This window comes from Rhincodon typus, chromosome 22 (assembly GCF_021869965.1).
Source record: "Rhincodon typus isolate 14 chromosome 22, sRhiTyp1.1, whole genome shotgun sequence".
NCBI classification, from domain to species: domain Eukaryota; kingdom Metazoa; phylum Chordata; class Chondrichthyes; order Orectolobiformes; family Rhincodontidae; genus Rhincodon; species Rhincodon typus.
The window spans coordinates 15,279,142-15,305,018 of NC_063353.1; the positions used below are offsets into that span (position 1 = coordinate 15,279,142).

At 39.2% G+C, this 25,877-nt stretch overlaps 1 protein-coding gene across 1 annotated transcript in view; it reads left to right on the plus strand.

Annotated features, from left to right (window-relative positions):
- The first annotated feature begins 4,945 nt into the window (after positions 1-4,945).
- LOC125485766 (mucin-19-like) overlaps positions 4,946-25,877 on the plus strand; it is a 46,211-nt gene continuing 25,279 nt past the window's right edge. Inside the window, exons 1-8 of the mRNA XM_048610216.1 lie at positions 4,946-5,032; positions 9,138-9,191; positions 10,414-10,491; positions 10,614-10,842; positions 13,727-13,844; positions 16,314-16,404; positions 21,513-21,601; positions 22,771-22,951. Coding sequence (XP_048466173.1) covers positions 4,984-5,032; positions 9,138-9,191; positions 10,414-10,491; positions 10,614-10,842; positions 13,727-13,844; positions 16,314-16,404; positions 21,513-21,601; positions 22,771-22,951 — 889 coding nt within the window. The 5' untranslated portion in view covers positions 4,946-4,983. The remainder of the gene's footprint in view (positions 5,033-9,137; positions 9,192-10,413; positions 10,492-10,613; positions 10,843-13,726; positions 13,845-16,313; positions 16,405-21,512; positions 21,602-22,770; positions 22,952-25,877) is intronic.

Genomic DNA, 25,877 nt, shown 5'->3' on the forward strand with positions numbered 1-25,877 from the left:
GCTCCCCCACCGAAACTTCGATCACCTGGCTGGGCTCATTCCATAATACTAGCTCTAACATGGTCCCTTCCCTTGTTGCACTATTTACATACTGTTTAATGAACCATCCTGGACACATCTAACAAATTGCATCCACTCCCCCCCTCCCATCCAAGGCAAGTTGGAGGTGGCCTGCTCCATGCTCTTTGATAGTAACAATAGTCTTTTGAGTGAGCCTGATAATAAACCAAACATTTCTGTGGGCATGCCACACCATCACTGTCCACATTTGTGTCCTTTGCAATAAAGCCCACCCTCTGAATAACTGACATATGCAATCTTTTCCCTCATCCCTCTCTGTAGTCCACACTTGCCCAATGACTTTATGCCTGACTGCTTGCCAGAGCACTCATGATCACTCTAATGGCTTCTAGCATCATGTATTGGTGAGGACATTAATCTCTACCAAGCCCTACTTGGCAGCAGTTGCTGCCTCCAACAATGTGCTGCCTTACAGTGCAAGAAAAAGGAAGATTTTTAGTGAGTGTGGTGTAATATCCTTGACTGGTATACTTGAAACAGTTTATGCAAGATATTGGTTACGAGTAAGGTGGTTTAAATTGACATAAAGTGTGAAGGTGAGGTAAGACGATGAAATGTGAGGTATAAATTGTAGTCAATAAGGGTAGTTGGTAGTTGCGTGATGGAGCTGTTAAATAGAACAGTGTGAGAGGCTGCAGTGAGTGGTACGATTATGCATGATTAACCTTGCCCAGGTCAATAAATGTCTGTGCCATTGCATTCATATTCTAAGCATACTACAGATGGAAAGTCATTGACCTGAGATATTACCTTTTCTTGTCTCTACACAGATACTGCTGTACCTGTTGAATAGTTTAGCATTTCCTATTTGTTTTCAGATTTCTAGTATTCACAGAATGTTGTGTCAGTACACATAGTGCACTTGAACTTTAAGTAAAGCATGTTTGCCTTTTACCAAATGCCTCACTGCTCGGGCATGCAGCCATAAGACCATAAGACATAGGAGCAGAAATTAGGACATTTGGCCCATTGAATCTGCTCCGCCATTCAATCATGGCTGATAAGTTTCTCAACCCCATTCTTCTGCTTTCTCCCCCTTAACCCTTGATCCCCTTGATAATCAAGAACCTATCATTTCACCTTAAATATACTCAATGACCTGGCCTCCTCAGCCTTCTGTGGCAGTGAATTCCATAGATTCACCATTCTCCTTATCACCATTCTAAATGGTCTTCCCTTTACTCTAAGCCTCTGCCATCAGGTCCTAGTCTCTCCTACCAATGGGAACATCTTCCCAATGTCCACTCTTTCTGGGCTGTTCAATATCCTGTAAGTTTCAATTAGATCTCCCCACAACCTTTTAAACTCCATTGAGTATACACTCAGAGTCCTTAAATGTTACTCATATGTTAAGCCTTTTATTGCTGGGCTCATTCTTGTGAAACTCCTCTGGACCTGCTCCAGGGCCATTACATCCTGCCTGGGGTTTGGGGCCCAAAATTGCTCACAATACTCCAAAGGTGGTCTGACCAGAGCTGTTTAAAGCCTCAGAAATACATTCCCGCTTTTATATTCTAGTCCTTTCGAAATAACTGCCAAATAATGTTAAATGCAAATAAAAGCCATTTAATAGTATATTCAATGTTGGGCTGCAAACTACAATCATCAAAATTTGGCGACTGCATGAAACTTGCATGATTTCTGCATTACTTTGAGTGGTTGTGGGTTAGTCTTGTATTCTCATCCTTAGAGTTGAGGGACTGTACAATTCAGCCCTTTGATGCCAATTAAATAACGTCTTAAAAAATATTTTCTTGGCACTTGAAGACAATCAAGAATGTTCCAGAAAACCACATGACATAAATAATCCAACCTAACCTTTAACTATATTCTTCAACTTCAGATGCCCTTTCCCCACAGGAAGTTCTCTAGAATCTATTTGATGGACCAGAGTTAATTCCTGCTTGGTAATGTGTTCCAAAGGTTGAAGACATTCTGTGGAAATGGGATATTTAATGACATCTACCCAAAATATTGGCTTTTACATTTTATATTAGTGTTCCTATCCATATTGGGAACAGATATTACTTTGAACTATACAAAAACCAAAAGAACTGCAGATGCTGTAAATCAGAAACGAAAGCAGAAGTTGCTGGAAAAGCTCAGCCGATCTGGCAGCATCTGTGAAGTGAAATCAGAGTTAACATTTCGGGTCCAGTGACACTTCCTCAGTTCTTTATATTAAAATTTATCCTTTTTATCAAAATAAAAACTTCAAGCAAAGTTGTTTTATTTTGTACATCCTTGATACAAAAAAATCTTAAGTCTGGATGTCTTTTTGATCAATACTTTAATTCTTGTGAAGTGTTGGATTAAAATCATGCATAATCTTGAAATGCAGCCCTCAAATTCTATTTTACATTCATCCACTGACGTGGATGGTTATGGCAGGATTAGGTTTATTGCCATTTCTGGCGAGTTACTATCTTTAACGGCTTCAGGTTGTGGAGTGAGAATACTCTTGCCAAGATTTTAATGCTCTGGCAGTTTAGTACAACTCACGCTATTTCAGAGCTGGGTTCAAATATAGGTGTTTTGGTGAGGCCAGGGAAATATGGCTAATTTTCTTCTGTAACAGACACGAATGAAATAAGATGGGTTTATTTTGATAATTTGATTGTTTCATGTTCACAATTACAAGTGTCACCTTCTTATTCCTGATTTATTTAATTACCAGATTTTAAATTCCCCTTCCACCATGAAGGAATTTTACCTCATGTCTTCAAATGCATTTGTTTCGGCCTTTGGATTATTTAACTACTCACATCCTTTTTGTACAAATCATATGCTTTTATAACGCTATTGACAAGCTTATGAAAGTTATGCAAATTGGCTGTCATTGCAAAGACATGACAGCAATGTAAAATTCTTCAGTGAGATCTTATCACTTGCAAGACAGAATATACTTCTACATTACTGCCCCCTAGTGCTCATGAATTCAGGCCTTTTTCTTGTCTGTGTCAATTTTCTTCAAATTTTTTTTCAGTCCAAACTAGTAACTGAATAGCTGCAAAGAAGTGACAGAACATCCATCAGTTTAAATGTACAGCATACCTTAATGACTGCCCTCAAAAATTCCAGATTCTTTCAGATAGGTACCAAAATATGATTGCACCCTCCACCTTTAGTCAACTCCTGGAATGCCATGAACCTGTTGCGATCTGTCTGTATTGCCGTAGTAATTTGGAATTTCAGTCTTGCTTCTACATTATTTTTGAACTCCAGGAGCCAAAGAATTCGGGAGCACACAAGACATTTATTCTCCTTGTGTTTGAAACAGACTCATTACTTTAAATTATATAAATGCGTGACTAATTAAGCAAGGCTAAATTCAGACTTTTCACTAAATAAAAACCGAAAGACTGTGGATGCTGTAAATCAGGAACAAAAACAAAGTTGCTGGAAAGGCTCAGCAGGTCTGGCAGCATCTGTGGAGGAAAAAACAGAGTTAACGTTTCGGGTCACGGCAGCATCTGTGGAGGAAAAAACAGAGTTAACGTTTCGGGTCTGGTGACCCTGCCAGAATTGCTGAGCTTTTCCAGCAACTTTGTTTTTGTTTCAGGCTTTTCACTAATTTGGCGAGCCTAGTATGATTGGAAAGGAGGGAAAGAGAGTGGGACACAGACAGACTGTTATGGATGTTCATTTCAGGGGAAGAATAAGGGTCAAAGAAACCATCTAAGATTGTATCAGAAGGACTGTTGGAACCAGTAATAGTTGAAGCAGAACCTGTTGAAAAATGCAGGTGTGCTGGATGAGAGCTAAGACTTGCTTCAGACAAAGAAAGAAGAAATGTTCTGGAACAAAAAATGTGTAAATCTGGTTCTGTTGCAATAGTGAATAACAGTTTAAGTTTAATAGCTCGATGATACAATGTGGTTTACCTATTTACTGAGCGTATATAAATATTAGTTGGATCCTGAAAATAATAGCTTATTTTTTTCTCAAGCTTGTTATTTTGCCATTTCGGCCATCACCAATGACATGTAATTACCTTAAACTGCCTGAAGTTGTCTACAAGAAATTAAATGGAAACTTAACTGTTCAAAAATACTCCAGTGCAGCAGTGAAATATTCGAGAAACCATGATTTTACTTCCATTTTAAGATAAATCTTTCAGCATGAATGGACTCACTTCTCTTCCTCTCCTATCATCTATCAGATATTTCTACTGAGTTCTGGCAGTGGTAATGTGTCATTCTTAAAAGAGGCTCAAAGCCTTTATTTGACTGTTTAATTCATTCTAAATTCCTTAATATAATTTTCTACAATCTTAACCTACAAATAAAAAGACGAAACACTTTGAGTGGGTTAATGACCAGAAAATTGTGTTGGTTCAGAACAGATTTTTGTAATTCCCTCCAGGTAATTAAGTCAGCATTTTTTGACAATTCATGTAAAAAGATAGTATAACCAGGGCGATATATTCCTTGGCTATTGTTATTGATTCTACTTTATGTTTGCTGCTGGACTAAGCTCTTACCTTGCATTTTTTAATTTGGACTATGTTATTCTTACTTAAATGGAGAAAAACAACACATCCTACATTGTCTTTAAGACACTGGATGATGAATACAAAAAATGCTGCTTTCAGATAGATAATTCATGATGAATTAAACTGAAATGTTGCACCAAAATAATTGAAAATAAATGCAAAGAAATTTGGAACATTTTACTTTAGAAGTTGATAAGAAAATTAATTTTACACCTTCTATAAAAAATCTGCCTGTCAATTACAATTGGTAAAATTTTAATTACTGAATACAATTATTCATTTTCATTTCCTCATTCCATTTGGGTATCCAGGAACTGATCTGCAATATAAAAATGAGGAGCTTGAGTAGTCAGCACCTGGTCAACTAGAATGACATTGCGTTACTAGTTTCACAACAAACTAGTACAATGCAACACACTGTTTTAATAGTAATCTGGGCTCTTGCCCTCTTTCGAGGTAAGACTTTTCACATATTTCAACTATAATGCGTGTTTTGTTAATGCGAATTGGCTGTCACACAACTTATGAATAGTGGACGCTGTTTGGATAATGCAAACTTTCTGCTGTACAGTACAGCGATTTTCTATAGCGATTTCCATATAATGCGATTTTCTATGGTGATTTTCTATAGTACGATTTCCTATAGCACGACGTCAAGCGAGAACACAACAATTGTGTTATAGGAGAATTACCTATACTAGATATGTTTGTACATGTGTATAAAATGGAACACAATCAGTATCAACAGCTAAGGAGCGAAGCTTGATAGTTTTACAATATTTGCTTGTTTCAGGGTGTATGTGTATAAAATATACTCATTGAGTCATTGTGTATGGGAATGCATGTCACCCAAGGGTCTTAATTTACTCATTAATTTCTTTCATTATTTACTGATAAATTGTTGATGGATATGTAGAAACATGTTTGCAGACAGCAATTGAAAACCTGTAGTTCTTTTGGCACAGTACTCACCCTTTATACTTCTCATGCTTATCTTGAACAGTTACCTAGATTGGGCAAATAGTGGTTAACACCTGCATTTGACGTAGGTACTAATTACAGAAATAACACACAACTTTTACAGGTGCAGGATCATTCTGACAGATCCAGTAGCTTCAATTAGCTGTTTAAATCTTTATTTACCTGCATTTACCTTGCTGATCCATTTGTCTTAATTCTTTCACAGATTTCAGCTGCCTCGGTCAGGTAGCCCCATTGCCTTAAGTTCTATCTTTTTCTAATGTTGTGAACCTTGGCACCTGTTACCAGCCATTTTTTCCAATGTGTTGAGCTTCCACAGATCTCAGGCTGTGAGATGAGGGATGCACCTGAACACCCGTCTTAAATGCTTTTACACTGGCTTTGCTTTTGGGAGGATGCATCTTTTTGTATCCGTGTAATTATAAGCAAAGACTTAAATTTTCTGATTACACTATCCATTGTCTATAGCGGACAAAATATAATAGCTGCAATGTGCACATTAAGTTTGCACTCTGTGGTAGTAACTAATTTACTATTTCAGTCAATAAAAGAGAAACTATTTACTTAAGATAACAAAAATTAAGCTTATATTATAATTCAAAGTAATTGAGTCTTCAAGTTTAACTATAATTTCCTTTCTTACATTATGATTCAAAGTTTCAATTAACTTAAACTATTGTAAGTTCTTAGATGTCATAGCTGTTTTTACAGCTTGTTAACAATAAATTTAATGAACTTTTATTGCCAAAAGACGTTTCTAAATGTTAGTTCCTGAAATTCACTATTGAATTTTCTTCTAAGTCTTGTAGAATTGATAAAGACCAGACGAAATGTATTGTGTTTAAACAGAGCTAGAGAAAAACAAGTTAGTTGAAACGTCATATGTACACCTCACCACATAAAATATAAATTAATTTGTTTTTTTAACACTGTTTGGAGAATTTTATTGAAAAGAAATGACATTTAAAATACATGTTCTGTTTGTCAGTTTAAGAGTAGGAAATTTTTGCTTTTTGTTTTTTGACGAAATGCATTTTGTTTACTTTTAACCCTTTGAAAACTTTGAATGCATGGAGTAATGTGGGCGGGTCAGAATCTAAACCTTAGATATGTTTGCACTATTGCTATATGACTGCACAACAGTAAACAGGTACAACAATACCATAGCTCTTGTGGTCAGCTGGCGGGAAACCAGATTTGGGAAACAGAAAGAAGATCAAATCTGCTTCCAATTGTTGCATTTATTTAAGGAACAATTCTCTATTTTCCTGCTATCAATAAATTTAAAATCAATTTTAACCAGCTATAGTGAGCAATCAATGATCCCAAGAGTAAATAGAATGTTGTTAATTAATAAGTTAGTTGCATTAGAAACCCAGTCCAGTACTGCAATGTATTCTTCTTTATTTTTTCATGGGATGTGGGATCACAAGCAAAGCCAGTATTTGTTGCTCATGCTGAATTACTCTTTAACTGAGTGCATTGTCATGGCTATTTCTGAGAGCAGTTAAGAGTTACCCACATTCTGTGGGTCTGCACTGACCTGTAAACCAGCCCTGATCAGGAAGGTAGATTTCTTTCCATAAAGAACATTGGTGAACCAGGTGGGTTTTATACCAGTAATAGTTGTCATCATGACCTAAACTTATAACTCTAGTTTTACTAATTGGTTTGAATTCCAACATCTATTTTGAAGTTATACTCCACTTTCTGCTATGGTTGGATTTGAACCTATGTTTTCATAGCATTAGCCTGGGAATTTGGATTACTAGTCCTGTGGAATTATCACTAAGCACTGTCCTTCAATTTAACATCAGGATGTTGATACAAATGCAAATAAAACAATAATTCTAATGAAATATTGTTTCTTTCTCTTCTCTTGTTTTCCATTTCCTTTCTTCTTTTCTATCATTGTTAAATGTTATTTCTGAAAAACGAGAGTAGGTTTGTTTCCCAGCCTTACAGTTTTACCTTTACCACTTTGAAAATGGTAATTTGAAAACTGGGAAAATGAGTTGGATAATTACTTTGACCATCCCTTTCTCCATGAAGTGAAGTGTCAAGCTTCCAATTTACCTATTTGGTGTTTCAAACTCATCATGTTGAGATTTGAGCATGCTGATCAGTGCTACTATTGTTGTTTAATGGAAGTCCTACCTCAAAACTAAAACATTTTTGGTAGGAATTCTGTGTTACTTGTTGCATCAAGAGTATTTGATCAAAAGTCCTTGTAATGTTAATGTACATTCCGTAAGCATTGTAGACCAGCTGTAGGGTTAACATTGTGTTTAACAATAAATAATGTTTGTTAGTTGGACTTGTAATGAAAGAAAAGTTTGGAATCACAACAGCAGCGGACTTCTGGAATCTATAAGCGCAAGTTAGGGCAATTAATCTCTCTATTGTTCGACCTGCTATGAAACAAGCAGATGTGACAAGTCATATCTTCTGATAACTAGTGGAACATACCCATTCAAAGAACTTACAGAAGCTTTAAAGCATTACATCTTGGAGATCCTGAGAGCTTTTATGGTCTAAGAAACTGGGTGCCATTGTTGTCTCCAAATTGACCCCAAAGTCTGAAGACCTGTGGTCATTACATCTATGTTAGATTCACTAACGAATTGAAAACTCTGTGTCATAAAATATGGCAGCAAATGTTTCTGATGCCATTATTTGCTCCAGTGGTATGGCATTGTATTGAGTTCTTAGAACATGTTGGCATTCAGGAATCTGTCTCTGGTGCTCCAAGATGGTATTCAGCATCTCAATGTGAGTATGATACTCATCCTGGTTCAAAACTGGACTGAAACTGATCCTTTCTTTTCAGGTCAAGATTCCTTGGAAACTTCTCAGCACAGCACTAGCCTCTGGAACCAAAGACAGTCTAACTTAACTGCTGTGCAAGAAGATCCTTTGGGGACTTTCTTGATACTTGCATTTAAGGCCCACAAGTAGTCCGTTTGCAGCCAATTTAGGCCATCAATTTGCTACTGGCCAGTTTGCCTGCCTACTAACAGGCGAGAAAAATGGCTGATTTGCTGATGGGAAACTTGGGTAGCCTGCTGGCCATATTGACAAGAGGGAGCCTCAATTTGCACAAATCCGTGGACAGGACAGGAGCCAAGGGGTGTTATCTGAAAGCCAACCCTTGTCCCAGCTTTCAATTCCCCTGAACATCTCTCCCTGCAATCCTCACACCATGAGTAACTAAAGAAAACCACTTAGATTTTTCTGTTGAGTTCCCTGAAAAATAGGCCTTAACCAACAGTCATTAAGTTCCAAAAGCTTCCAGCATTTGATTGGCCTACGGTACATTAAGAAGCTCACTCGGCAGCACTTAATAAGCTGATTGGCTCAGAATCTGTTGAATTTATGAGGTGGTGGAATTGATGAGTTAGATGCCATTGAACATGCCTGCTCCTAGACTTGGCCTACAAGTTGAAAATCATTACTGTTAAATTTATGCCAAAATGGTTAAATTACAAAAAAGAAAAATAAAGTCTTGACTTATATTCTAAATGAGTAGATTTGTCTTGTTTGTTTCAATAAGCAAAAAATTATCTCTTTTCTATCCCAGGTCATGTTGCTGCCAGCACATGGGCTAACCAAGACTATGCAGAATCCACATTTGGTAAGTTTACATTAAAAAGCAGTACAAACATTTCTATGATATTCTACCTACAACTAATGCAAAAGGTTAGGTATAACATTTATTAATAAAGTTTGGAAAAGTTATTAACACTACCATAAACTGATGACATTTTTCTTAAATTTGTATGTTGGCTACTGACTCTAAAGAATAATTGAGCCTAATTTGCCTGTTTTATAAAAACCATAATTATGATAATTCAAAGTTCTGTTTTTGACTCTTTAGTTTATGAGTTTGATTTAAAATTGAAAATATACATTCTTCTGTCTAAATTTCTTCATGGCCTGGTCCTTTTTTATTTCTATACACCCGTCCAATATGACATTCTCCCACAATGTTTTAGGTTTTATGCAACCAAAACAAAATGAAATAGCAATACTACAAATCTGTTAAATACAATATTTTTGTTAACAAATTATAATGTCCCCAAAGTCCAGAATATTTGGGACCAAGACATTTTTGAGTTGTGGAACTTCCTTAAATAAAGAATAATATTCGAATGTCTAACTATAAGTGTGTAAACCAGATATAACCATGTACTTTAGACATAAACAATGACAAAATATTATAAAGCGCTGATAAAATATGTTTAATTCATTAAAAAAATGGTCAGGATACCCTGGACTTGCTCAAATGCATTGCATTAAATGAATTGGATACAGTGAATGATGTGTAACATGGGTTGGGGTGTGAACAGTGATTATTGTTCAAGAAAATGCAGCATGACGTTACAGGACCCAGAATTAATATATCAATAAGCCCAGTCAGGAGAAAGTAGAGTAACGATAAACATTCAATATTAAAAAACTGAGAACAACGTCTTTTCACATGAAGATTGGTATCGTGCTAACAGTATGAAAGCTTTTGATTTTAAATTTCAATTCCTATTTAATTATTCAAATTTTCTTCTTCCATCATCCATTCTCTCTCTCTCTCTATCTTTCTCTCTCATTTCATGATTCATTGCAGCACTGCAAGTGGCAAGTCTGAGATTTGCAGATACTGTTCAAAAAACTTTGTGTAACCATGTTTTCTGGATTTCAGATTTCTGGATTGGAGAAGTTATGGTATATAATATTTGCTGGTTATTTCATTGCAGTTAGTTGTTTTTAAGGAAAGTTGATTATAAGAATCTAAAAGTAATATTTTGAAAATAAATTCCATGATTAATGCACTCCAATTTAAATTTATAATTTTGCACTAGATCTGGACCAGGCTGTTCTTACCCAAGTCTTCCATAAGCGATCATTGGATGATTCTCGCCAATCACCAGTGAATCATCGTGAGTACATTATCTTGGATATGCTTCATTGGCCAAATGTATTTAAATGCTAAATGACATTAAACCTACCAAAGCAAAAAACCTCAGTTTTTGTAACTTAGGGAAATGTTGTTTTGTTCCAGACACCTGCAACACATGGGGAGGAGGAGCATTGAAGACATTTGCCAACAAACTTTTCTACTTTAAATCCACCTGTGACCTTTTCATGAGCAGATCATGCAAAGGCCAAGTTGATCAATATGAGGTGAAAATCCGCAGAGGGCCAGATGGAAATCTGGAACATATATTCATCAAAATTGAAATGACCAAGATTGTTCTGGCAAATGGGACAATTTGGGTTAAAGACCAGATGTAAGTTCATTTCTGTGGGATAATTCCTTTGGTTATAATTACAAGTCTTCAAGAGAACTATTACTTGTTGTATATTTACAGTTGTTACCCTGCTGGCATCTAACCTGCTCATATATTTAGTGGAATTTAACTTTAAAATGACTGTAATGTTGTTGCAAAGAAATCAAAAAGCTGATTGAAGTAAGGAATAATATACCATTTCCTCTGTCAATAAAAAAATCATTAACTAGTCAGTAAATTCTTTAAAAACTTCAAAACATGTTGCTACAAAATTGGTAACTAAGATCACTACTCAATGGAACAGTTGCTTACTTCAAATACTCCAGCAAGTCTGTCAAACATGATTTCGTTTTCCTTTAATAAATCCACTCTGACTTTGTGTAATCCTCTTGTTATTTTCTATTTTGTCCTTTTATCACATCCTTTATTGTAGACTCAACACTATTCCTTTTACTGATGTTAGGCTAATCCATCTATTATTCCTAATTTTCTCCCTCCCTCCTTTTTTGAATATTATTGATAGACTTGTCGCCCTCCAATCTGTAGGGACTGTTTCAGAATCTACAGAATTTTGGAAGATGACAAGATTTTTTCCATGCCACCTCTTTTAGTACCCTGCGATGTAGATTTTTGGGCTGTGGGGTTTTATTGGCCTTCAGTCCCATTATTTAGTAAGTTATTTCTATTTATTAGGTGTGTTTTATTTTACCCATCTTAAGATTATTTGAAGATGTCATAACATCATAGAGTTTTACAGCACAGAGAGAGGTCTTTCAGCCCATTGTTTCTGTGCTGCTCATCAAACATCTATGGACTCTAGTTCCATTTTCCAGCTCTTGATCAAAGGCCTTGTATGTTAAGGTGCTTAAATTGATCATCTAAATACTTTTTAAATGTGATGTTTCCTGCTTCAGCTAGCCTTTCAGGCAGTGAATTGCAAACATCTACCACTCTCTGGATGAAAAAATACTTCCTTAAATACCTTCTTATCCTCCTCCCCTTTATTTTAAATCCATGCCCCTGGTATTGATCCCTCTACCAAGGGGAAACATTTCTTCCTATTTACTCTATGTATGCCTCTCATCATTTTAGCCATCTCTGAACAGCCATCTCTGTTCTAAGGAAAACAACCCCACCCTATCTAATTTCTCCTCATAGCTGAATAGCCCAGTCAACATCCTGGTGAATCCCTTCTGCAATCTCTCTCTCGAGTGCAATCACATTTTTCTCATTGTGTGACACACAGTACTCCAGCTGTGGTCAGAATAACATCTATTATTATCCTATTATTTTTAGACTTCTCTGAAATTTGTGCGCATATCTACCCTTTTGTCTCTCCTGACTGTTTGGGATTCCATGGTACATTCCTGACAATCATTGCCCCATTTTGATTTATATATTCTAAATTGGTTAAGTCATTTCAGTCATTTCATACTGACTTTCCCCTGTTGCATCAGGAGTCAGAGGTGGTTTTGGAAATCTGCAGTGTATGGAACAGTCCTCCCTTATTATTTTACTTCGGGCGGGCTATTAATGACAAAAAGATGGACTTGCCATTCAATTAAGGATGGAATGTGGGGTCTTGTAACTGTAGGACTAAACAAAAGCTAACCAACTTGAGAGGAATAACAAGCTGCAAAAGAAGATAAATGAGTGAGAGGGATAGGTTCCCTCTTTCCGACATTTTTAAAGGTGAATTACAAAAATGTTTTTGCAGCTAGTGTCAGTGATGAGTGTTAGGGGATTACGCTCGGTTCGCAATAAACAACTGCACCTCCCAGTCGCGAACCATTTCAACTCCCCCTCCCATTCCTCAGATGACATGTCCATCCTGGGCCTCCTGCAGTGCCACAACGATGCCACCCGAAGGTTGCAGGAACAGCAACTCATATTCCACTTGGGAACCCTGCAGCCCAATGGTATCAATGTGGATTTCACAAGTTTCAAAATCTTCCCTCCCCCTACCGCATCCCAAAACCAGTCCAGCTCGTCCCCGCCTCCCTAACCTGTTCTTCCTCCTACCTATCCCCTCCTCCCACCTCAAGCCGCACCCCCATTTCCTACCTACTAACCTCATCCTGCCCCCTTGACCTGTCCATCCTCCCTGGACTGACCTATCCCCTCCCTAACTCCCCACCTACACTCACCTTTACTGGCTCCATCCCCACCTCTTTGACCTGTCTGTTTCCTCTCCACCTATCCTCTCCTCTATCCATCTTCTATCCGCCTCCCACTCTCTCCCCATTTATTTCAGAACCCCCTTCCCCTCCCCCATTTCTGATGAAGGGTCTAGGCCCAAAACGTCAGCCTTTCTGCTCCTATGATGCTGCTTGGCCTGCTGTGTTCATCCAGCTCTGCACAGTGTTAGGGGACTGATCTGTAACACCTGGGCAGGCAGGGAATGCCCTCTGGACCTACCTGGAGCACTGGCCACCTGGTCCACTGCCTGAAGGATGCTACAAGACACCTGAACTCGCCTGTTTGTCTGCTGGAAGTTAACTGGAAAATCACTTGGGCCTCCTCTAATTGGCCCAAAGTAGCCTTACTGAGCTGTGTTGGCTACCTGGACCAGGCTATTTTCACCTCCTGGTCATTTTCACTCCCAGCCAAGACAGAGGGTTCAAAATTCAGTTTTTGGTCTCAGCTATGCAGTTTAGAGAGACTTGTAGCAGATCCAGTTTAGAACAGATAAAGATGGCATTTTTATTTAAACTGCCTTCATATTGTCCATGTGGGATTTGAGATTGTGTTTGAATAATTCGCTTAGCAACATAACTGCTGTATCTCCAGGCACAGGATGAAAATGAACTAAATTATGGTGGATCAATACATAGATTTATGCAATGTTACACAAAATGACATTTTTACCATATAACTACGATAGGCGAACTTTGCCATACGATGACAAGATGGTCAATATCCGCAGCAATGGGGTTAACATCAGAATTGCAAACAAGAAGCATTCTGTATCCTTGATTTGGAACAAGAAAGATGCATTGTCGGTGAGATTTTCTTTTAACTGTAATACTTGTATTTATTTTAATTTTTCATGCTGGAAATCAAGTATGTTATGATGCATGCTATTGCTTGATTCTATTTCAACAATCCAATCATAAACAGAGCATCCCCACCCTTGACATCCCTTCCTTCACTTGTACAGTGACCCCAGGAGTTCCTGAGAGATTGAAGCTTGTTTACCTCTCCTTGGTCACGACAAACATGAGATTAACCTCCATATCTTTGCTGACAACACCCAGATCCACATTTCTACAATTCTCTTGACATCTCTACAGCTTTTAATTTTCAAACTGTTCACTTGACTGTCATGCTTGGATAAGATGCCATTTCAGTCAGTTATTAAAAAATTATCCCTGCTGGTCCCTGTGGCAAAATGACAGCTGCCAATATCATCCTGATTCCTAAATTTTTATCCTGAGTTGGTGAATGGTCTTGACCTACCTATGGAAGGAAGTAAATATGTTCTATAGAGCTTAAATGTTTATGGGTCTGCTGACGTCAGCACCAATGCATTTCCACCAACTTTTCCAATGGCAGGCTGCAACCATTGAGAATAAGCTGTCACTGGTAAATTACACAAGAAAATACAGGATTTTGTTCTTGGGCAGTTGCTGACTGACTCAAAGACACAAATTGCTGGAAAAAATTAAACAGGTCTAGCAGCATCTGTGGAGAGAAAGCAGAGTTAACGTTTCAAGCCCAGTGACCCTTCTTCAGAATGGAGATAGGTTCGAATGGGTGAGGCTGGGAGCAGAGAAATTGAGGCGACCACATTGACAGTTCTCGATGGTTGAGTGCCGTAAAAGAGCAGAGGGAGGGGTCCAGATGGAGTGTTGGCGGTGAGTAAAGACATCTGTGGGACGGGGACAGGACTCATGTCCAAAGAACTGGGCACAGAGGTGGAAGCAATGGAGGAAAAGTTCAACATTATGTCATGCCTGAAATACATTAAGATGGGGACGCAGATGGATAAAACTGAGATCTTTGCTGAACACAGAACTTTCAGCATCAGAGAATGGAAGTCAGAAGGGAAAGTAAATACTTGATAGGAGGTGGGGTTGGAGAGGGGATGAAGTATGAGGAAAGGTGAAGGGATGATGGTTCCAGAAGGAAGTGGATATCTCTGAGTTGTTGCATCTTGCATTCCTTAATGCTTGAAATGAAAAGAGAAAGATTCTTGTTAGAACGTTGAATGAACCAAAAGACAGAGTGGAACTGAGGGGGCAGCTCTGGACCAGTGTGAGGTGATGCTGTTGGAGAGAGAGTTTGGGAGTGTGTATTTGTTGGCACATAGCACTGAGTGTGGATATCAGGATGCGGCTGTCTGTGGAGCGTTGTATATCACGAAGATACAAAACACAAAGGATGAAACGTGAGTTAGAATCCACATGGGTAAGTCTGAGTTAGAGGCAGTCACTGAGGAATGTGATGTGGCTGTGGATGTGAGTTTATGCAAACACCTTGTCAAACACCAGAAGCGGCAATGAAAGTAATGATGGGGAACAAGAGAAAAGAGTAGAACAGAAATCCTGTCAGAGACAGGAGCAGAGCTTTTTCAAGGTATGCGTGCTTGGAAGAAATGCGTCAGCGAGTTAAATGCTGAACAAAATAAAGTCAAAGGACTATGGATGCTGGAAATCGGAAACAAAAACAGAAATTGCTGGAGAAAATCAGTAGGTCTGGCAGCATCTGTGGAGAGAAAACAGAGTTAATGTTTTGAGTCCAGTGACCTTTCTTCAGAATGCAGTTGCTGGCTGATATTTGGTGCCGGGGGATCTTCAAAACAGTTAGATTGAAAGGCGAAAGCCTCTCCAGCCGGCTAGCACTTCAGATCACACATACCCCAGGCTCCTTCCATACTATCTTATGACCACTCGTACCTCCCACCTGCCACTCATATGCCTCTGCCATGCCATGCCCCTCGACTTGTGCCCCCAGTCTGTCATGTCCTAGACATGCCAGGCTGCAGCACACATTCATCCACTATGAACAATATAGAAGCAATTAACCCTGTAGTGACAGGCGTACGTGTAAAAAATACCTTTAAAAAGTCATCAATGAATAACTTTCCATTAAGTTAAATAAAAAAAGCCTTCTTACTTTGGCAAAATATGATGTAATCACACCATTCAAAGTTTCAATATGTAATGAGGCTAAATTATTTTACCATTCTCCCATTTTCTTTTCCAGTTTGTTGATGTCTCTAAGAAATATATCTGCAATAATAGCTGGTGTCAATTTATTATGATTTAATTATTTTAGTCAAAATAGTTCAAGTGTAATAATTGGATAATGTTTGAAATGAAAAGCTATGAAAATGACCAAGAGAAACCAAGATAATATTAGATTAATTATTGGTGATGTAGTTTGAGGATAAATTTTAAAAATTTTATTATGAAACAGTGACAATGTTGATGTGCTTATTTTAAATATTGCCTCCATTTCTTTAAAAGCTAAAACTCCATCCTAGATACAGTGGAAATACTTGTGGACTTTGTGGACAATTTGAAAAGAAAGGGAGAAGCTCTGCCCAAATAAAAATCGGTGAGAATGAGCACTTAATTTTAAATAAACTTTCATTTTCCTACTCTTTTAAACTTATTTTCTAATATCTAAGGTACAGAATGTGTATTTTTTCACTTCCATGTAACTTTGTGATCACCTCTCCCAGTTGGTTACCAACTTCCTGAGGTGGGGCTTCTTCAAGGGTGGGACAGAATTCCCACCTCTAGCTGAATAAACGTCTATGGGGCTGCTGACATCAACAGGGGCTTATTCCCGGTCAACCCTTCTGATGACAGGGTGCAACCATTGGAAAAATACTGTTTTTGGTGAATTAAAGAAGCAAATAGCTCAGAAGAAATATGCAGTCTTAGTGATAGAGAAGGTTTATTTACTGAACTAGGTACCAAATAGCATGCTGAAGTTATCGACGCTGAAGAGCAACGGACTCACGGAAGAAGCACAACAGACCGTCAGAGAGACGACACTGAGCAAAAAAGGTAAGTGGAACATGTTCAACACAGGAGAGAGGAAAGCCCTGGAAAGACTCAAGAAAGATAGGAACATTGTAATCTTACCAGTGGACAAAGGACGCATGACAGTAATCCATCCACTCATCCCAAGAATTCCTGAACATGATCAAGGACACCAGGATAGAAGAGGACGAGATAATGATATCCTTTGACACAACAGCACTATTTACATCCACACACATCAACCTAGCCAAAGAGACACAAAAATTGCCACACTACTGGACGAATCAAGTAGGCAGGCAACCCGGGACACCAACATCATCAATAAGGACACCAACATGAAACTACTAGATCTGTGCTTCACAACCCACTTCACCTTCAATGACAGCATATACAAACAAATCAATGGAACACCAATGGGATCCCCGATATCAGGACTGATTGCAGAAGCAGTAATGCAAAGGTTAGAATGGACAGCGCTCCCCACTATACAGCCCAAACTTTGGGTGCAATATGTCGATGATTATTTGTGATTATTAAACGCACAAAACCAGAAGAAACCTGCTGACACATAAACAGCATCTTTACTGGGATAAAATTCATGAAAGAATAAGAAAACAACAACCGACTACCCTTTCTGGATGTAAAGGCAAAGACAACGGGGAACTGCAGACCAGTGTATATAGAAAGACCATGTATATGGACCAGATACTCAATTCCACTTGCAACCACCCCAACACCCACAAACAGAGCTGCATCAGGACACTGTTTAAATGAGCTACAACACATTGCAGCAACCCGGAACAATGCAAAACAGAACAGGAACACCTATATGGAGTCTTCAAAAGGAACGAAAAGTACGATCTGCCATTACCTCCGAGACAGACCACAACAGGAAGACTCAACACAGCCAGACACACTAATCCCCCTACTGTACATCAAAGACATTTCAGAGATGACCACAAGACTACTCAGACCCCTAGCCCACAAACCAACAACCACCCTACGACAGCTACTGACGAACGTAAAAGATCCCATACCCAGAACCACCAAAACTGGGGTAATATACAAAATACCACACAAAATACCACACAAGGACTGTGAGAAACACGACATAGGCCAGACCAGAAGAAAAGTGACAATACGGATACGTGAACACCAACTAGTCACCAAGAGTCACAACCAATTCTCACTTGTCTCACTACACACAGACAATGAGGGACACGAATTCGACTGGAACAACACGTCGATAATTGCACAAGCCAAACAGAGACATGCCAGGGAATTCCTGGAGGCCTGGTATTCTAACTGGAACTCTATAACAAACACATTGAACTTGACTCTGTGTACAAACCACTGAGGAACACAACTGGAAGTGGAACAAACACCCCAACAAACTGAGGCATATAAATAACAAGTGGGACAGAACACCAATGCTTCACTGGAGGCACACTGACAATGTTATCTAGCAGGGTGGCAAAACGTTTGCAACCAAACCCATCGGCTCATTGTGAATGTCTACAGCCTCATCCACAACCTGAGCTACAAATCTTCTTGAAAACTTTGAAGTTACCAGCAGCCTAGTTTAACCTGAAACAGTCAGGGAGTTGATAGAATGGTGGTGATGGGATGGGGACAGGGATGATGGGGCAAGGTTGATTCTGTTGATCCAGTGGGTGACATTAATTTGCTTACTTGAGCACTAAGCACAGTCCTATTCCATGTGTTACAGAAAGCAGACGTAGCAGAAAAGACACAATAAAAAATTATCACAAAGAAGGTATTGAAGGGAATGAACAGGCTGGTACCCTTTACACCAGAAAAGGCTGAAAGGTTGCTTAATGGGTACTGTTTTTAAGGCAATGGAATGTTTTAATCGAGTATATTTGGACAATATGGATGATATCTATGGAAGCTCATTAGAACGGGAAACACAATGGGTGGAGCTGGGAAATAATGTAGAAGGGTTCACATCAGAGTCTTGATAGTAGGAAACAAGTAATTAAATGTGACATAGGAGAGTTGTGATACACCAACAAATGATGTTAAGCCAGTAGACAAACATTTATTGAGGCTATTTGCCAGCTCAAATGCCTCCAACTTGGTCAGGTTTAATGTCTGGGATGGCCATTCTTCTTCCTTTCACTGTTGTAGGTCCTGTTTTCTGTCATGCAGAAGGAGAAAGCCTTCTTTGAATCCTTCCTTTTCAATGGTTTACTATGTCCATACATTCATCCTAAACATACTCTCTTCAGCGATGAACAATCCAAAGAGCAAGGTGCAGAAACCTATGGCTCACATAGAGCCTATAACCTCCAGGCCACTGATGAGGAGGCACAATCAAAATGTGACTGCCTGCTAATCCTTTCACAACTTGTAAGCCACCTGTTCAGGTCCAGCTTTCTTCCACAAGGCACATCAATCAGACACCACCATTGTAGTATGGAATAGGTCCTACACCCTCTTCCCAGTCTCATTGCAGCTCACCTTTACTGTGACCTCTACTTAGGGCTGCTGCATTAGTCGGGAGGAGCTCTCCTTTCCATCAGCCTGGAAATACACATTCTAAATTCCTAAAAACTCTAGAGGATGTCATGTGAGGAGGATCATTAAACTGAATCATTATGCTTTTCTCTGTGTCGTCTGCATCATCCCTTCTTTTTCGCATTCTGTAGCTTCTGTTTTCAACGTTTTTTCTTCAATGATGTGGGAGCTTTGAAATCTTCAGTTCCTTACTAAGTATCCATTTGTGTCCATGCCTGTAGACTGCTGTTCTAAGCTTCCAGCCTCAGTGGCTTTCTTTCTTTCTGAGAAATTGGAGGTCTGAAAATATAGCAGGTTGCCATTTAAAAATAGTACAACTCCTGTCCTTCTATCACCTGGTGTTGTATTCTCATATTAAATCCCACCTCCCTCATCTAATTAGACAGGCCCTACCCACCGCTTATTCTAATCATCTGGCAGTGTGATTGCTGTCATACTCCACACCAAGCAGGAGAGTCTGATTGATTGACATTTACGCTTGTGGAAGAAAGAAATGTCACACATTATCACTGGTGGGCTCTTCCTAAGCCTCTTGGGAAATCCACCAACTTCCCTGTCTGCCAGAGGGACTCATGTTGCTTGAGTTAAATTGCCCCAGATGTTTCCACATGTGGGGAAGAGCAAAATTAAAGGCTTTAAACAGCAAAAATGAATCAAGACTTGTCATAGACAGTACCAAATGAAAATAGCCTAAACAAACTTAAGGCGAAGCCAGGTAAAGGCATGAAGGCGCAATGTCATGTTGACCTGATGAGCAATAGTTAAATTTTGCTGCAAAGTGATTTTGTCTTGAGTGTTTCTAAAATCTCAATGTGCAAATATAAATTGTATCTGATCTTTAAATGATACAATATTGGCTTGATGGTAGTAGACAAAGAGGGTGGTGATAGAGGATTGTTGTTTGGACTGAAGGCCTGAGAGCTCAGGTATCACAAGGATCAGTGGTGGGTTCACTACTTTTCATCAGGTATATAAAGGATTTAGATGAGAACATAGGAGGCATGGTTAATAAGTTTGCAGATGACACCAAAATTGGTGTTATAGTGGACAGTAAAGAAGATTATCATAGAATCATAGAATCCCTACAGTGTGGAAACAGGCCCTTCGGCCCAATAAGTCTATACCGACCTTCAGAGCATCCCAACCAGACTCATCCCCCTATAACCCACCTAATCTACACATCCCTGAACACTAAGGGCAATTTAGCATGGCCAATCCACATAGCCTGCACAAGTTTGGACACTGGGAGGAAACCGGAGCACCCGGAGGAAACCACGCAGACATGGGGAGAATGTGCAAACTCTACACAGACAGTCACCCGAGGGTGGAATCAAACCCAGGTCCCTGGTGCTGAAAGGCAGCAGTGCTAACCACTGAGGCATCATGCCGCCCATTGTAAGAATACAATGAGATGTTGATCAGCTGGGCTAAGGGGCCAAGGTGTGGTAGATGGAATTTAATTCAGATAAATGTGAGGTGTTGCATTTTGATAAGAGAAACCAGGGCAGGACTTGCAAAGTTAATGGCAGAGCTCTGGGGAGTGTTGTCAAAAAGAGAGATCTGGAGGTGCAGATACATAGCTCCTTGAAAGTGGCATCACAGGTAAACAGGGTGGTAAAGATAGCACTGGCACCCTTGCCTTCATTGGTCAGAACATTGAACATAAGTTGAGAATTGACCTTATGGAGGTGTATAAAATCATGAGAGGCATAAGTAATGTTAATAACAGAAATCTTTTCCCCAGGGTAAAGGAGTCTAAAACTAGAGGGCATGGATCAAGCTGAGAGGGAAAGAATTAAGAGTGATGTGAGGGGCAACTTTTTCACACAGAGGATAGTGTGCATACAGAACAAACTGCCAGAGGAAGTGGTAGAAGCAGGTACAATTACAGCATTTAAAAGGCATTTGGACAGGTGCATGAATGGGAAAGGTTTAGTGGAATATGGGCCAAACACAGGCGAATGGGACCAGTTCAGTTTAGCAAACCTGGTAGACGTGGATGAGTTGAACTAAAAGGTATGTTTCTGTGCTGTATAACTCTATGATTTTAAATTCAAGTTCACTGAAAGATTGGTTACATATGTATTAATATATTGTAAAAACATGGAGTGTCACCTTTTCCTTTTGTTCCAGTTGATGCTATTGCAATCCGTCAGCACTCAGTTTCAAGTGATACCTGTTCCGTCACAATACCTGAAGATGAAAGGTGTCAAGATGTCTCTGTAAGTTATTTATTTTCAGGGAATAGTGAATTATTGCAAATACAAATGAATTCACTGCAACTTAATCCCGACCATTGTATTTATCCATATTTATAAATAAATGTTTTACTTTTATTGGATTGTGGGACAGAAGTTGAACAGATAATAACAAATGAAATATATTCCTAGAGTTGAAGAACTATGATTGATGCTTTTTGTGTAAGAAATAAGAGCAGCAGTGAGCAATTCAGCTGTCAATCCTCCTACACTATTCCATGTTAACATGACTGAATTGTATATCAACTCTATTTTCTCATCATATTCTCAATTCCTTGGCTTTCGCGAATAGATAATCAATCTAAGCCTTGATAGTATTTAATGATGGAGGACTACAGCTTCCTGGAATAGAGACCAAAAATTCATAAATCTGCATGATTAGATTTCTCATCACCTCATTGCTGCATGACCTAATTTGTTATCTGTAGTGTTCTAGTATCACCAGCCAGGACCCAGGGCCCCTTAGAACATGCCTTCTCAAGGTCTCCTAAAAAAAATACATTTCAATGAGATCACAGAATTCCACAGAATATGAGATCATACTACTCAGTATCTTATCTCTGGAATTAACCTGATGCACCTCTGTTGCATTCTTCAAAGGCAATTGTAGCCTTCTTTAGGTAAGGACATCAAAATGGCAGACAATATTTCAAATGTGGTATCACCTACATAACTGAGGCAATAATTGTAAAACTGACATTGCAGCTTAACAACAGTGTATGGAATCATCATAATTTTTATTTCCATCAAAGGCATTAGAATGGGCAGTTGCTGCACAAGTCATTTTATATCAAGTGTATCCCAAATTTTCTGCCAGCACTGAAGTTGTATCTGGTCTGTGGCCACTTTTGAAAATTGAACTGAAAATATTAATAATCAGTTCTATGCTGAACTTTTCTTTCCCCTTTATATAAACAGACTTCTGAGTATGAGTATAAATGTTTTTAAATCCTGACTAAATGCATATGCCTCTCTTTGGAAAACTTGAAATCACTTGGTGACTATTTTTAGACCTGATGCAAAGGGTGTATTTGCTTACATAAGTTTAATTAACATAATAACTGTTGGTTTCATTGCTTAAAACTGGAATGATGGCCTTGCATTTTGTAATTTTGTCTATTTCTTTTTGTCAGAGGTGCCTGAGGGCCTTCTCAACTTATTTTGCCAGTTGCGACGATTTCCATGCCTATTTCAGAATTTGTGCAAAGGATGTCTGCTCTTCAAATAATGACCAGGCCCATTGTGATACTTTAACACAATTTGCACAACTGTGTCCAGTGGGAAAAAGTGATTGGAGGAGTGCTGAAAAATGTGGTATGTTTTCCTGTATATTTAAAAATGAAACAACAGTTTAAGGTGAAATTAATTTCATTTTTAGACAGAACAGTGGTATTAACGTAAAAGCAAAGTACTGCATATGTGGATAATCTGAAATAAAAGCGTTGAATAAGGGAAATACTCAGCAACTCAGGCACCCTGTGGAGAGACACAAAAATCAGCTAAATTTCAGTTTTACAGAATATGGTTGAGAGTTTCTCTCCATGAGCTTCAGTGAGTAATCTCACACTGTTCTCTATAGCTTGCCAAATTAGCTCTGCATTATGCCTCTATGTGCCATGCCTCTTTTTGAGGCAGTGATGAGGGTGATCGATATGGGTAGAGCAGTGGATGTTGTTTACATGGATTTTAGTAAGGCTTTCAACAAGGTCCCTCATGGTAGGCTCTTTGAGAAGTTTAATGGGATTCAAGGTGACTTAGCCATTTGATTTCAGAATTGACTTGCCCAAAGAAGACAGAGGGTAACGGTGGAAAGGTGTTTTTCTGGCTGGAGATCCATGACTAGTGGTGTTCCATAGGGAACCGTGCTGGGACCTCTGCTGTTTGTGATTTATATAAATGACTTGGATGAAAACGTAGATGGGTGGGTTAGTAAGTTTGCAGATGACACAATGATCTGGGGAGTTGCGGATAGTGTATAAGGTTATCAAAGGACACAGCAGGATATAGATCAGTTGTAGATATGGGTTGAGAAACGGCAGATGGAGTTTAATCTGGGCAAGTGTGAGGTGTTGCACTTTGGGAGATCAAACGTTAAGGGAAAATATTCAGTTAATGACAGGACCCTTATCAGTAATGCTATACAGAGTGATCTTGGGGTCCTAGTCCATAGCTCCCTGAAAGTGGCCACACAAGTAGATAGCATGGTAAAGAAGGCGTATGACATGTTTGCCTTTATTGGTTGGGGCATTGAGTAAAAGAGTCAGGAAGCGATGTTGCAGCTTTATAAAAGTTTTGTCAGATGCACTTAAGGTATTGCATTCAATTCTGGTCACCACACTGCAGGAAGGATGTGGAGGCTTTGGAGAGGGTGCAGAAGGCATTTACCAGTGTGCTGCCTGCATCAGAGGTTATGAGCTATAAGGAGAAGCTGGACAGACTTAGTTGTTTTCTCTGCAACAGTAGAGGTTGAGGGGAGACCTGACAGAAGTTTTTAAGATTATGAGAGGAATAGATAGGGTTGACTGTCAGAATCTTTTCCCTGGAGTTGAAATGTCTAATACTAGAGGGCATGCATTTTAGAGGGGGAAAGTTCAAAGGAGATGTGAGATGGAAGTCTTTCACACAGACTGGTTGGAGTCTGGAATGTGCTGCAGAGGGTAGTGGTGAAGGCAGATACATTTAGGGGCTTTTAGAAAAGCAAATGAATAAGCACGGCATGGAAGGATATGGGCCATTGGCAGGCAGAAGGGATTAGTTTAATTTAGCATCATGTTCGGCACAATGTTGTGGGCTGAAGGGCCTGTTCCTGTGTTGTACTGTTCTATATTCTATGTTCTTATGTACCCTGCTGCACTATCCAGTATGCAGCAATGGCTGACATACTTGCTAGTACCAGAGCATCCCATGATTGCTGGTGCCAGTGACATTTTTAAAGCCTAGCTGAGCACAACCTCGAGCAATGGGTGCATGAAGTAAGAGGGAAATAAATAAAACCTTCTAAGAACACATAGGTGGCCTCGCTGACTCTTCATTGCAAATACAAGTTCACATTCATTAATGCTTTGCATTTATACATCATCATCTGTCTGATCAATAATCATTGTAACTGCAGCTACAAGAACCAAGCTACACAGGTTACCTGTCTTTAGTATCCTCCCATCTTAAAATTTTGTCTTAGCGTACTCTTTCCTAAAGCCCACAGTGGAGAATTACATTATTTTATTGTTCAATGTGAGTGCATTGTATACTGGAAAGCCTTTAAACTATTGACAACATACACTTTTATTTAACAACAGCAAAAGTTGAGGTGATGGCCTGGTGGTATTATTGCCGGACTGTTAATGCAGAAATCCAGGTAATGCTCTGGGGGACCTGGTTTCACACCCCACCGTGGCAGATGGTGCAATTTGAATTCAACAAAAATCTAAAGATGACCATAAAACCGTTATCAGTTGTTGGAAAAACCCATCTAGTTCACCAATGCCCTTTGGGGAAAGAAATTGCCATCCTGACTTAGTCTGGCCTATAAGTGACTGCAGACCTACAGCAATGTGGTTGACTCTTAACTGCCCTCTGGGCAATTAGGGATGGCAATAAATGCTGCCTAGCCAGTGATGCTCACTTACCATAAATGAATAAAAAGAAACTTAAGCTAAAACCAATCAAAGCAAAGCTGCATTTGCTTCTGGGAACATATAAGAATTGCTTGCCTTTCAAGCAGCATAAATTTACAGTCAATGAGTATCACTGCACCCAGCTCATGTCTAATGAAACCCAGTTTCAAGTAAGTCCTAGCTGGCTTGTTGTATCTGATGCTGCACTGCTGTTACATGTTGAAGGTGCTGTTCCCTTTGCTCAGTGTCTTCGTCATCCTTTTACGAAGACCGCTCCTGTTTTCGAAGCTTCTCAGTGGAGCACAGCATACTGAGATAATGCAGCATTCACTGTCTGGACTGTACTCCAAGCTCCCTGCAGGCAGATCCAAGCAGTGGAACATCATCATCAGCAGGGCTATCAAACTCTCCATGGCCCTACTTGAAGAATTATATCTACACTTGACCTTAGCCAGTGTGTTGTGTAACGGGGTCTTCAGCCCTGGTTGCTAAGGGTAGCTCTTACCTGCCTGCAGCCATTATTGTAATGCACTCAGCCCTTAGAGTGGAGCAGGAACTTGACACATCAAGGATGGTTCTGTATGACAGCACCTGGTGCAGGCTTTTAAGATGTGGTACTGGTGATC